We start from the raw sequence: 14,903 nt of genomic DNA on the forward strand, positions 1-14,903 counted from the left end.
AAAAAAAAAAAAAAAAAAAAAAAAAAAAAAAAAAAAAAAAAACAACTGCATTTTGGGAGCCATAGAAATATTTTTATATTCGTGGATATATATATATATATATATATAACTACGAACGTGGTTTCCCTGTTTAGCACTTGGAGCCCAGACTGTGAACACGCTCCCTCCCACATGCAGTTTGTCAGTGACATGAAGCAAGTCAGTACTCCATCAAAACCCGTGGAATTCTGCCGCCAACGTGACGCAAAGCAGCAGATGGCGTTGTCTCTTTGTCAGAAGGTACATTGGAGCTGTTGCCGCCGCCAACATGCCGGACTGCCAACGATTAATTGTATTCGTCAGGTTATTTTTCATGCCAAGCGAAACCAGGTGACAGCTTATACATCAGACTGTAGAAAGTGTGAAGTATGAAGCCTGGTATTATGTTCACGGCTTGCCAACATGTTGTCAGTCCCGGAGCAAGAAAATCCAAACTGAGACACCTGTCAATTGAACAAACATCCTCCCAAACATTCCCACTTTTAGGCCCTAATGTCTTGAAAATGTAGCAGAAGTTTTCAGCATCAACACTATGACAAACATTCGGGCCGAGGCGCTGCCGTTTGAAGGGGAAGTATTGACTGGCTACATCTAACGGTGATTAGAGAAGCCTTGAGTCGTCTCCATAGTCTGCTACAGTGTGATGCCATGATGGTTGCTTGTTCATTTGTTCAAATTACTCACGCCAATAAAATCACACAAGGCATTTTTCTCAAGTGATATGAAAGGCTAAGTACAGACATCTTGTGGCTAAATTAAACAATTTTATCGGTCACAGTCCGCTGGAGGACCTGAATGATCCAAAAGGTCAGCAGTTCAGAGAAGTGTTTCATTCCTCCAAATCAGATTGATGTTGTGACAGGATGTCCATAGCCCTTTAATGGCTAAATCCCTCCTATTGATCAGTGGATGTTTCATGATGACCTGCAGGTCAGACTCATTTCCATGTCTCAAGTCTGAGAGGATCCCAACACGGTAATCAAAATCAATCAGGCATTAGTCAGCAGGCTACAAGTGCAAATTCAGACCTCGAACTGAGCTCTTGTTCAGCTCCTCTTCAATGGTGATAAATGGACACCATTGCTTTTCTCACTTTTGAATGGAATGGGTGATGTGAATTCATTTTTATCCATCTCGTAAAACAAAAGCAAGGTTTAGAATGTGTTAATTAATCACTTTGTCCTAAACGGTATCCTGATGAAAAGAGATACCTAGACAGTTCTAATATAATTAAAAGGGCCGGCAGGTTTGCCTTGTCAAAATTGGTACTTAAGGGGAAATTAAAGGGGAACACCACCCAAATTAAGAATTCCAAGGCCTGTGTTATTTCCAAAGCCTGGGAGTTCTATTCTATTTCTAGGGTTCTGATGGAGCCAGCAGATAACCGGGCCCAGACCTTTTCTGTGCGCTGCTCGTTGTTTACAATCTGATGAGCTACTTGTGATGTGTTGTGGAATATTTCATATGATTAGTCGGGAGAAGAAAGTGAAGGTTTCCAATCAATGTAAAATAAACAGTCTTGATGAACAATCAAAGTTTGTAAAGTCAATTTATTTGCTTGCAAGCAAAGAGAACAGTCTCACAGACACATTGCAGTCATCTGTAAGAGTGGTCTGCCTAAACAGTCACAATGCATGGACATTTATGCTCAGACAGCTTCCTGTTATCTGCTTAGCTAACAAGAATACACAAAGGAGACGAAGAAAAAGGCAGGTCATCCTTCGAGCCTGAGTATACTTCATTTAAGACAACAGGAAGGCGCTTTATCTCCTGTTTGCAGATCCCTTTGTTCACAGTTTGCGTTACAATAAACCGTTTAAACACACAGCAGATGCTTCCTTTGAGGCCACTGTGACATTGTTAAGATGACCATTGCAGAGACAGAATAGACATTTACCCTCACACATCATATATGCATGCAAAGGTTTACGCCTTTACAACTTCAGATAATGCGTCATAAAGGAAGTAAAAGTATTTCAGACAAAGGATCTCTGTTAGTCAAGGCCTCTCTGTGTCTCTGTCTTACGAAGAAAGAAACAGTGCACAATGATAACAGATAACAAGACACCTGGATACAAAACTAATTAAAATCATCTACTGAAACTACCGTTTGGTGTCTGCACTTTTAGGACTTACATTCTTTAAACCTTCACATGAGACTGACATATTTTCCCATTACAGATGCGAGGCTGGAGTTGGAGTTTAGAGACGATGTGTACGACCAGATTAGTTCACAAGTAGCCAGTGCACAAGCTAGTTTTAAACCAATCAAAATCATCGTCAGACAATAGCCGGTGGGTTCCAAGATTGCATTCCAGCCAATGCGTTCCGTGTGTTTAGCTCTCCACACGGACTGTTTACCTGCATCCAACCAAAGCCTGCTTCATCGGGATTGGTTAATAGACCACAAGCGGAAAGCAGAACGCTTCAGACAACAAATGTAGAGATTATCTAGAACATCTTTCCAAATTAATTGTCTATGGAGCAGTTACAGACTTTATTTGTTTACCAATATTTTTGTTTTGAGACTATAGAAATAACATGTATGAATATTGAAAATAGCTCTTCTTTAATGTCTCAATCCCTTCTAAATGAACTACCGTCTTAGGTAGACAGTCAAGCTATCATGTAAAAAAAAAAACCCACTGTTTTCCACCTCCCTTCTCCAAAATCACTGATGGACTGCCTTGAATTAATCCTAACTATTTATACTCATTTTATATTGTCCATTTAACTTTTAACAAATACACGTGCCGTTTTCTTCCCTGGAGGTTCTCTGGTAAACCCTGCATTAACAAGTACAAGCCTAGCAGAGGGTCACCGTGATTTTAATATTCACAGTTCATTACGCCTTGCCGGTCTCAGCAAGTCTTCCTGCATCTGCTGCATTGATTCTTTGCGATTTCCAAAATAAAGTTAGTCTTTAAAACTATGCAGATGACAAGAAAGATTCAGTCCATTACATCATAGATGCTCATGTTCCCTGTTAGACTGTGAACGTGGTATCCATTTATAGCTCTTGGAGCCCAATCTGCCCCCATCTGTGAACACACTCCTTCCCACATGCGGGTCGTCAGTGACATGAAGGCGGGTGTCGATACTCTGAAGTGCTAACTCATGGAATATTCTCTAACCAAACGTGACATACGCCACAGATGGCGTCGGCTCTTCATCAGCAGGTACCGTCTCACCGTTCTTTTAATTAATTTAGCCCCATTTACAACACAAACTCATGTGCAACAATTGCCTCTAACCATCTTCCAAACATGTTTTAATTCTGACAAAAAAATATTTTATTAGTCCAGCATGAGAGCCCGTCAGCAACAGGTCAACCAGTACTGGTCGGAGTCTGATGGTTAGGGTGCTAGCTTGAGATGCAGAAAACATGTCAAACATCTGATTAACTTACATGTGTTTAAAGTACAGATTCATATTTATAATCTGGCATTGACACCATTACTGCAGTACACCAACAGCCTAGTAGAGGCAGACTTTGTACAGCACATCAACACTGCCAAGACACTGGGCATACATCGCCCTCTGCAGGCATTCAACAGCCAGGACTCTGTACCTCAGCGGTGTTCGAAATAGACTAAATTGGACAATACCTACTACTAACCGATAGTTATTAATTTGCAGTAAATCTCTCTTCTCATTTATAAATAAGTTGTAGGAAAGAAATGTGATGTAAGATAACAATTTAATTCATTTTTCGATTTACATGTACAAAAATGTTCAAGTGCTTTCCGTGTGGCAAAATACAAACTGATTTAATCTACAAGTGAGTTGCAAGGACTTTTCCTCTTTTCACCCAACAATGTGCAAATCCTACATTTGTATACCACTGTGGCCCCACCTCCAAGTGATGACTAAACAGCTTAAAACAACATGTCATTTTCAATATCCAACTGAAGTAAACTTGAGGTCATCAAATCCATTTCGCCTAAAGGTCTTTATAACATAAGGGAGACAAACTGTATAAATGCACAGTCTGGGGATGACTCAAGTATAAAACTGGTTCGGTCAGGTCTTATGTTGTGGTTGATAGTTTAAATTACAGGTCAAAAAAAATGTATTACAAGTGGCACAATCCCATAGACCAACCATACCAGATCAGGGTTGTTGATGGATTCAGAGTCAAATGTTAGAGGTCAGTAGTGACCACAGGAGTGACGCCGTGAACGAGCAATGTTGGGCCCAGGTCTCGACTCAACACGTCAACCTGGTGCAAGTAAGCCCGATAACGGCTGGTGTCTGCTGGTGGGCGGGGCAAATACAGGAAGCGCACAGCAGGCTGAGGGGCACCGTGTGTGCGAATCAGATGGTTGACAGCGCAGATATACTCATCCGTCAGCAGAGCATCATTGTTGGGGAACATTTGGATAGCATCTTCCTGCTCCGCTTCCTCTCGTCTCTCCCTCCTCTCATCATTCTGCGCAGACTCCACCAGATTCCAGCTCTCTCCTCCTCGTCTCTGCCAGTGCAGCGCCACCACCTGGTCCCATGCCACCATCTGCACCCGAGCTGAAATCCTTAGATTGTTCAGCAACACCCGGAGCTTATTCTCGACCTCCTTTTCCTTCAGACTGCAACCAGCCTCCACACACAGGAAGAGGCGGAGTCTTGCCTGGCTCCAGGCACGGGATTCTTGGAGCACGCAGGCCAGCTGCATAAGGAACAGTGAGCATGTGTCGACGTATCCGCGGCTGTCTGGTCGAAGCAGATTCAGAGGCCACACGTCAACAAATGGTCCCGTTGTGCTTCTGTGGCCCCCAATCTTTCTGCCCGACTCCAAGACCTCCTCGCGGTTGAACTGGTTGAAGTAACGAGCCAGTGTCACATTCTTCCCCATTTTTACAGCGTCAGCAATCACCGACACATATTCATCTTCCGGAAGGTCTTTGAGTTCCTCAGGATAGCGCACATTAGGGAAGAAGGGAGACCATTGCTCTCGGGGGTCTATGGACGGAGAGCCTGTATCCAAGCCATGTCCTGCAGACAGGAGGATTTTACCCTGGAGCTCGTCTTGAGGGGTGCAGTCATCATAGAATCCCAAGACGAGAGTGTTTGGCCTCATTCCGCCTAGATGCAAACAGATGTATGAAATGTGCGTTTTGGATAAGAACTGTAAAGTTTGTAAGCAGCACAATCACAGTTCAATGATGGAAAACCAATATCCTCATACAGCAGCAATATAAACTTGCTTACCAAAGCCTGTGATGAAAAGCAGGTTCTGAACTCCGTGTCTGACTGAGTCTGACAGGGTAAGGTTGACAAATGCCTTGATGTTTAGATGGTCCACTAGAGAAAGCCACGAGTCGTAACAGCTCGGCAGAGGATCAGAGGGCAGCCCATCTACAGAACCACACACAAAATGTCAAATTTATAGGAAAGAGAACCTTTGTGTGTTTGTTGCAAGTTACCAACATGAGCAAATCCCTGTGTAAGCAAAAGGATGCAGTGTATCTGGGTATATGTTGGTGAAAGTAGGACTGATATGAAGCATACTTAGCGGGTAAGAAGTATATATGTGCATTTTGACACGTTTTCCCTTCACTGTGAAAACGTGTCAACATTAGAATTCATTGGAACCGATGTGAATTCAAGCTATACTTTAACAACAAAGGCTATAGCTACTAACGCTTAAAAAGCCACCTCTCAAAACTTCAATTTTGGCTTTAGCATGACCAATGACAATTCTTACCCAGCAAACCCAGCTTCACATGTCCCAGTACTAGCAGGCCACTCTTCTTCAGGTCATTGATGAGAGTCATGAGGTTTGTACAGCTGCGAGGGTTTGCCACCATCAGCAGCAGCTGGGGCCTCCAGAACTTCACGTGGTCCTTACGCACATCCAACATCAACAGGTACTTGCGCACCTGAGTGAATAAAGATGTGATGATGTAGCAATTTGTGCAAACTTGCATCGTATTGTTGCGTCAGTGAGACAGAGGGCTTGTTTGTGACACCTGGTGGAAGATGAGAGCCTGACTGATGTAGCCCCAGTTGCTGATGGGACCGAGGTGGTGGATAAGCAGCAACAGCAGCAGCATGAAGGCAATGCTGGCAAACGCATAAATGGCATTGATCAGGAACATCATGACCAGGCAACCAACGATGCCCAGACAACAGGTATGCCATGTGAAGCAGCGGAATGAGGGCCTGAATCAAAAAATGAAGACAATGACAGAACATGGAATGTAGATGAACTTTTCAACCACGATTGTGCAAATGAAATCCAACACAGAAAGCCTGGCGATACCCTGCACCGTACCTGAAGTTTGGTGCAGAAGCCCATTCGAGAGCCAAACAGGCCAGGTTCACAGCAGCATAGACCAACAGGAAGAAGATGGTTACAATACTAGCAATGGTGTTCAATTTACCAGCGAACAGCACCACCTAGTGGAACAAATGAACATTCATTTGGCTTACATGTCTAATCAATATTTGGATTATTGTGCTGCTTAGATCTCATTCAGGTTGCAGCTACAATTTGCTCAACATTGATAATTAAAATGGGTAATAATTCTAGCGATGAAATTGTGCAAACTTTAACGCACACTACCTTAGTGTTACCGAGAACAATGTATACAAACAACAGAACTCCATAACTAGACTACAAAAGTACCCCAATAAAAACCGCCTTGATGAACAGCTTAACTGGTTTGGATCAACACTGTACATGCCCATGACTTCGTAGGAATGATGTCACAAACCTTGCTATCTAGCTAATGTGATGCATCACCACCCCTCGCATACAGTGTACTAGCCTACCTGTACCAGCAGCCAAGAGGCAAGCACCGAGGCCCAGGGGTTCCCACTCAGAGACGTTTTCTTCGCCAGAGCCAGCACACCACCTGTAGATATTACCAAAGGCAAAAGTCACTCTGTTATTGCTCATGCTACTAAATCAGATAAACAACTGACTCATCCTAAATTTGTCCTCAAGCCAAACACACAATGAGAGGATTTATTTATTTATTTTTCTTCAGAGAAATGCAACACAGCAAGCCATCTGTTGTCAAACGATGCTTTGAAATTAACATGCCTCCACTTGGATAACGAGACATGATGAAATTAATAAAAAAGTGTCAATTTCTCACATTTCAGATGGTAGGCCTCTTTCAACAGATGGCTGATTATTAAATGTTGACTCAGCTTTGTGGAAGACCAGCTGGAGTTGGATATTCTTTCATATACTCTGGATCAACTATGTAGCCCCGATAATAACCTAAACAAGCTAAATTACCATTTAAATCCTTTTTACTACCGATACGGTCAGAGGCCACATCAGATTAAACAAATAAAAATGTGCAACTCTTTCATATGAAATTCCTAATGTTGTGGACAATTGGCAAAACAAATCGTCAACATTGGGCAGCAGGACAAGAATCTCACCAAACAGGCAGTCCTTTGACAGGGCGTACAGGATCCTGGAGGCTCCTATCAGGTTACTCATGGCAGCAGACATGGCGGACGAGTAAATCCCAATCGTCACTAGGGGCGGCCATATATTGATGTCTCCCAGGAAACTGTAGTCTTTTTGGAGGAGGTGACTAAGGATAATGGATAAAACCACATTTTACAATCACTTGACATGTGTACAAACAAAACTAATTCAAATAAACAGATATTACATCTCTTAAAAAAAAAAAAAAAAAAACGACAGCAAGAATATTCATAATGGTAAATTCTCCATTAAATAACAAAGTCACCATAGCAGTATTGGTGATGTTTCTATAGATTAAGGTCAGATATTTATTTGTGCCAATACTACTGCATATGTTTGACTGGGTGTGTTTTCTAACCGGTCACAGGACCACGCAGCCAGCAGACTAAGCAGGTTGTATGTGATGAAAGTTGTCAGAACAGCTGCAAGCGTTCCTCTTGGGATGGAATAGCTGGGGTTTTTCAGGTCGCCTGGAAATCACAACAAAATTTCTTCAACATTAAAAAAATAAATAAATAAAAATCTATTAAACACCTTATTGAAATTCTGTCAATGTTGAGCCTTGCAAGACAATGTGTACACATGAGCTGCCTCTAAAATCAGGAGCTGGAGCCACCAAAGTCTGCATTTCTAGAGCAGACTTGACTGGTTATTAAAAGGCTCTTCTCCAAATGCTGCTGAGAAATGTAGCTTTCTTCCCTCCTCAGACCCTTTGATTTGGGGAGACTCAGCTAGCCCAGCCCCTGAACTGGGACAAAGCTCTGGGTTCTTTCCTTCTAAAATCAACAAATGGTTTGAAAAAAAAAACCAAAAAAAAAAAACCCATTGTTTGCCCTTAATCTTAAATTATTAAAACCATTGTAACATCTTACCAGACATGTTGGAGCCTGCCATGATCCCAGTGCAGCCATTGAACATGACAGCGAACACTGTGGCAAAACTCATGGTGGCACCAGTGGTGTAGTCCACTGTGTAATCGGCTAGAAGGAGAGACAGGAGGCTTGTTCATGCATACATATCAGGGATCACTAACACAAACATGGATGTCCAGCATGTTAAGTACATTCTGTAACCTCTGCTTAAATAATCAAAGTCCTGAATTAACAAATCAGAGCTAGTATCATAAAGGCTGTTTTTTCTTACTTACGCAATACGTTGCCCTTCAAGGTGTGGAGGCGGAAGCCAGTGTAATTGGCGGTGCTCCTGCTGGTACGGTTGAGACCAGAACTTTCTGGCAGAACCACCACAAAGGGCCCCACAACGAAAAAGTTGATGAAGACGATGGCCAAAATGACTGTGACTATGATGACGATAATAAAGGTGGCTTTTGCGTAGATGTGGGTACCGACCTGTAATGAGAAGCCAGTTAAATTTATCAACTACAGACTTATGTTTTACACAACTTATTAGATAAGATAAGGCTTTATTTAAACAGAGAAATTGTTGGAATAGACAGAAACATCTAGACGAGACTTCCTCGCTCCGACGACAATTCTTATGATTTATGGCCTTTCCTCTAATGCTGCAGTATGGACAAACTTTACACTTCTTCACATTTAACAGCAGTAGGATAACTTTCATAAGTGTTGAATTCATAAACCAATACTTTAAACGTGTGCAATGTAATCAACACCTTTACGGGTGGGGGTGCAGCCGATACCAATATTAGATATCAGGCTACCACTGACTCAAATAACTAGATCGGGTATCGGAGAGAACAGGGCCAATTCATTTGTTGCTGCATTAAAAAGGTTTACACTTGGATAGTAATCCCTGATTATTTTGAAGATCATTACCAAATTGCTGATGCAAAATGTATTATTTTTATAATAAATAACTCAACGAATGTATATCCATGTGTTGCATTTTGTTTTACAGTTAAGAAAGAAATGTTTAAGTGAAGCCTGATGTTGTCTTGCACATAAAGGAATGATGCCAGTCACTTCCACACAGTGAGGCATGGAGCTCATTAACTAAACACTGGTATTGGATTGGTACTCTGTGCCCACCGATATCCAAAGCCCAGGTATCACACTCGGTATCTGGACTGAAACAGTCTCATCGGTGCATCCCCATTTACAGGATACCAGCTGGGACTTCAAAAGTCCTTTTATTGTAAATGGTTATGTGTTTAGCAAAGAATATTTCTCAGAAAGATAAAATCACAAACCTCCCTCTTTGTATAAGCCAAAGATGAGCAGACAGTAGAAAAATGAAGTAAAATGAAAATGATGAATCCTCACCAAGCAGACAATGAAACACAGGAAGAGCAACACAGTGCCATACAGCAGAGACCACCAGTATCCAGAGGGCAGCACCTGATGAGGACCTGCAACAGCTGCAGCACCCTCTAAGGGACAGTCAAATAGTATATACAGTGGGTACGGAAAGTATTCAGACTCCTTTAAATTTCTCTTTGTTTCATTGCAGCCATTTGCTAAAATCAAAAAAGTTCATTTTATTTCTCATCAATGTACACTCAGCACCCCATCTTGACAGAAAAAAACAGAAATGTAGAAATTTTTGCAAATTTATTAAAAAAGAAAAACTGAAATATCACATGGTCATAAGTATTCAGACCCTTTGCTGTGACACTCATATTTAACTCACATGCTGTCCATTTCTTCTGATCCTCCTTGAGATGGTTCTACTCCTTCATTGGAGTCCAGCTGTGTTTAATTAAACTGATTGGACTTGATTAGGAAAGGCACACACCTGTCTATATAAGACCTTACAGCTCACAGTACATGTCAGAGCAAATGAGAATCATGAGGTCGAAGGAACTGCCCAAGGAGCTCAGAGACATAATTGTGGCAAGGCACAGATCTGGCCAAGGTTACAAAAGAATTTCTGCAGCACTCAAGGTTCCTAAGAGCACAGTGGCCTCCATAATCCTTAAATGGAAGAAGTTTGGGACGACCAGAACTCTTCCTAGACCTGGCCGTCCAGCCAAACTGAGCAACCGTGGAAGAAGAGCCTTGGTGAGAGAGGTCAAGAAGAACCCAAAGATCACTGTGGCTGAGCTCCAGAGATGCAGTAGGGAGATGGGAGAAAGTTCCACAAAGTCAACTATCACTGCAGCCCTCCACCAGTCGGGGCTTTATGGCAGAGTGGCCCGACAGAAGCCTCTCCTCAGTGCAAGACATATGAAAGCCCGCATAGAGTTTGCCAAAAAACACATGAAGGACTCCCAGACTATGAGAAATAAGATGCTCTGGTCTGATGAGACCAAGATTGAACTTTTTGGCGTTAATTCTAAGCGGTATGTGTGGAGAAAACCAGGCACTGCTCATCACCTGCCCAATACAATCCCAACAGTGAAACATGGTGGTGGCAGCATCATGCTATGGGGGTGTTTTTCAGCTGCAGGGACAGGACGACTGGTTGCAATTGAAGGAAAGATGAATGCGGCCAAGTACAGAGATATCCTGGAAGAAAACCTCTTCCAGAGTGCTCTGGACCTCAGACTGGGCCGAAGGTTCACCTTCCAACAAGACAATGACCCTAAGCACACAGCTAAAATAACAAAGGAGTGGCTTCGGAACAACTCTGTGACCATTCTTGACTGGCCCAGCCAGAGCCCTGACCTAAACCCAATTGAGCATCTCTGGAGAGACCTGAAAATGGCTGTCCACCATCCAACCTGACGGAACTGGAGAGGATCTGCAAGGAAGAATGGCAGAGGATCCCCAAATCCAGGTGTGAAAAACTTGTTGCATCATTCCCAAGAAGACTCATGGCTGTACTAGCTCAAAAGGGTGCTTCTACTCAATACTGAGCAAAGGGTCTGAATACTTATGACCATGTGATATTTCAGTTTTTCCTTTTTTGATAAATTTGCAAAAATTTCTACATTTCTGTCAAGATGGGGTGCTGAGTGTACATTAATGAGAAATAGTGAACTTTTTTGATTTTAGCAAATGGCTGCAATGAAACAAAGTGAAAAATTTAAAGGGGTCTGAATACTTTCTGTACCGTGTATATACATCTATATCTATCAACACACCCACATGCCTAGATGTAATTAACTAAAGGTCCCTTACCCTCTGGGATGCCAAAGGTAGACATGACAGCCTCGACCAGACCTAAAACATAGAGAGCACTGCCGCACACATTGGCAAAGAAAAACATGATCCCAATGCTGCCGCCAAACTCTGGACCCAGGGCTCGGCTGATCATGTCTGGGGATCCAAGTTGAGGGATTTCAGACTCCAGATTTATAAATGTAAACTAAGACTGGACACAACATTATCGCACCTTAAAGGCTGTTAATGATAAACAAAGGGTCAGATTTACACCAAGAAGGAACCTGTGCCATTGGTGGATAAAGCAAAACATGAGGCAAAATTTAGAGCACACATTTTGTTCTCAATCCATTAGTCGGGCTTAATCACACACAGACACCCAAGTGAGGCTTTTAAGCGAGAGCATAAGTCTCAGCGGTAACAGCTACTCTCAACCACTGGGCCGGGATCCACTGGTGGGATGCAAAGGTAATTAGGTATGATATATATTTTTGGTAATTTACAAAGTTAATTATTTCATATCTAAATGTGCCCAATAATTCATATCAATAAAAAAAAGCATTGTAATTTAAAGAAAGTGTAAGTTCAATGACAAGTAACGCAAATCACACGTTCATCATCAGTTAGTAGTGACTCCTCAAATTAAGTGACACAAAATAGTTTTTTTTTTTTTAAGAAAAGGTGATGTAGGAGACAATCTGCACTATAAAGCTCCAAAGCGTGTGATGAGGAAATATGAGCCAAATGCATTCATAATGGCAGGCAGTGATGGGTTAGGGCTAGCAGAATATTTATTTTGGTCGTTACAGCCGGCAGTGGCATAACACATATTCACAGCCCAGTATATTCTCTTTTTTTTTCTCCTCATACATATTGGAAGATGTCAGAATTGTTTTAACAACCAATAGTGGGCCTTTAGGTACAAAAAGGACGAGGGCCCTGGCAGTAAAGGATACAGTAGGCCCCTCCAGCGTCCAGAGCCCCGTTGGTGGAGATGGCACAGATGGACAGCACGGTCATGGTGATGATAAAGTAGGCCACTAGGAACATGGCGATGGACTGGTAGAGCCCCGCTTGACCCACCACGAATCCTGCAAGCGGTAGGAGAACATTTTCTAATCACTGTTACCTTCAAACCTGATGTTCAGGGAGTTTACTGCTTTTCTGTTTAATAAAGTTACTCATCATATGCTGAATATCTTTGGATTCTAGACAGTACTGGTCCAACCCTAAGATGTGTCCTGGGAAACAGTCATTTTATGACAGGTTTAAGCTGTTTATTTCACTCTCTTGTTAGCATTGACCAAAAAACCAAACAACCAACTCGATTCAAATTGAACCGGAAGGACATTTTTTTATGAGATTTGTCCATTTGCGTTTTAGTTTTTTTAAAGTCTTTCATATTTAAGATTAAAGTTGTTTGCCCTCTCGCGTCACTCACCAATCCGCAGAAACACAACCACGCTGAACATGGCCAGTACAGTAGGTGTGACCACGCCAAACACCACCCCGAGCTTCCGGGCCGTGGTGTCCCTGGACCGTCGGCCGTCTCTGCCCTCCTTGGCCCCGCTGTGCGTGGACTCATCGTTCGTAGGCGGACTATCGCTGCTGGTGAGTCGGTAATGTAGAAGAGGAGTTTTTTCTGCCATGGCGGTCAAGTTAGTGGGAACTTAATTAACGGTGAAACGGCTCGGTGGCGTCACCTGAAAGGTTTCAACCGCACGTGCGTAATTAAACGCCAAACGTGTTTCGTTATCGCAAGGAACCGTTCTTTATCTGTGTCTACGGAGACTCCTGCGAACACCCGAATCAAAGTTTAGCCAGTGGAGAAGCCGCCATTAGCTTTCGCACGGCTCACTTACCGAGCACGGTTCATCACCTTCTGTCGTTAATGAGTGTTTGCTAATAAAACAAATGACGTAGTCGCTTGCATTGGGCTCATCCAATCAGTTACAGCTTCTCCCTAATTAATACACCTGCTACTTTGTTGTTGTCTGATGAAAACACTAGCAAATAAGTGGTAAAAAAATATATACGTTAATCACTAACTAACGTTAAACCAAAAAAAACAAATAAATAAAAGAAGAAAAAAAGAAAGAAAAAAAATATATATGTATTCAATAAAATAAAATAAATGTGGCAGTAGGAAATCTGAGTTTATTGCAAGGTTTTTTATAAACAGCATTCACATCAATATATCGTGTTGTAAAAACGTCAGCGACTTACAGAAATTCACAAAAATACCTACACATAAAATACACATCTACAGCAAATAAAAAATAAAAATGTAAACAGATACTATCTAAAAGTGCATTGAAAATAAATGTAATTTGCTCACTAAATTCATACTAGAAATGCAACACTTTTTCAGTCTGCCTCATTCTTAAGTAACTTTGATTTGTTTTAATTCAGTTAATATGCAACGAAAGAAGAGACTAGAAATTTAACCAACAAGGGCGGGTGACGTAACACCCAACGCAGATTTTCAAAATGTCATTATTTACTGATATGAACACTTATAAAAACTGATTATTGGCAGAATTCCCTCAAATTAACTTTAGGATATTATGTAAAAACAAAGATCACAGGACCTCTTGCACTGTGTCTCACTGGGAAAGTATGCATCGCTATATTCTTCTCGTCCTGAGGAAGGAAGGCTTGGGGCTCACACAACATAACATCATCACTCTCGGGCACGGATACTCCAGAAAGCCACAGATGTATGTGAGAGCAGGATATTTCCACACCGCAGGAAACTGATAATGCCTCTGAATCCGATGCAAACCAGTGAGAGAGAAGCCCATCAACACGTTTTCACTCAGTTTGTGTGAACATTCATCGACACACTGATTAGTTTTCCTTGGCCGTGTTTGTGTGCGAGTGGTGAGGAAGACAGACTGAGCCTGGTTAGCTTTGATTTGGTGGTTTACAGGTCAAAAGGCAAACCAGACAATAACGTTTCACAGATTCGGCTTTTTAAAAGCATTTCCTTGTCTACATTGATGCGCATACGGGAGCGTCTCTACTTTGAATAACCGATATTTAAATCGTTCTAAGTATCCGAGACGTCCAGAAACTTTGCAGATGATTTATGGCAACTATAGCCTCGACATGTGCACATCTTTTTACCAACTAATCACCAAAATCAGTGCTTGTGCGCTTGCTTGCATGCAGTTTGTCACCGTGCCCGCTGCGTACACTCAGCTGAAGGTGTGTGAGAATGAGCAGGTAGTTGTTGATGTTTTTCTTCAGTCTCTGCAGCAGCGAAGCGGCACATCCTGGCTGGCTTGGGGCCTTCAAAACATTCACACCTTGGAGAAGAAGCCTCAAGGATGCAACTATGTCTCTTCTCTTCTCCTGGTGCTGCGGTAACCCACACATACAGAAAA

At 42.2% G+C, this 14,903-nt stretch overlaps 1 protein-coding gene across 1 annotated transcript; it reads right to left on the reverse strand.

The window, feature by feature from the left end:
- Positions 1–3,239: 3,239 nt before the first annotated feature.
- Positions 3,240–14,630, reverse strand: LOC116387426 (solute carrier family 12 member 9-like). Its single transcript, XM_031854506.1, has 14 exons — positions 12,956–14,630; positions 12,471–12,605; positions 11,533–11,670; positions 9,733–9,839; positions 8,637–8,838; positions 8,362–8,469; positions 7,848–7,959; positions 7,438–7,595; positions 6,814–6,896; positions 6,314–6,438; positions 6,009–6,201; positions 5,744–5,918; positions 5,248–5,394; positions 3,240–5,121 (listed from the first exon to the last, which is right to left on the reverse strand). The coding sequence occupies exons 1-14, from the start codon at positions 13,161–13,163 to the stop codon at positions 4,184–4,186; spliced, it is 2,829 nt and encodes a 942-aa protein (XP_031710366.1). The 5' UTR covers positions 13,164–14,630; the 3' UTR covers positions 3,240–4,183.
- Between the last annotated feature and the right edge of the window lie 273 nt (positions 14,631–14,903).

Source organism: Anarrhichthys ocellatus, unplaced genomic scaffold, assembly GCF_004355925.1.
Source record: "Anarrhichthys ocellatus isolate YVR2014 unplaced genomic scaffold, GSC_Weel_1.0 scaffold15, whole genome shotgun sequence".
Lineage (NCBI taxonomy): Eukaryota > Metazoa > Chordata > Actinopteri > Perciformes > Anarhichadidae > Anarrhichthys > Anarrhichthys ocellatus.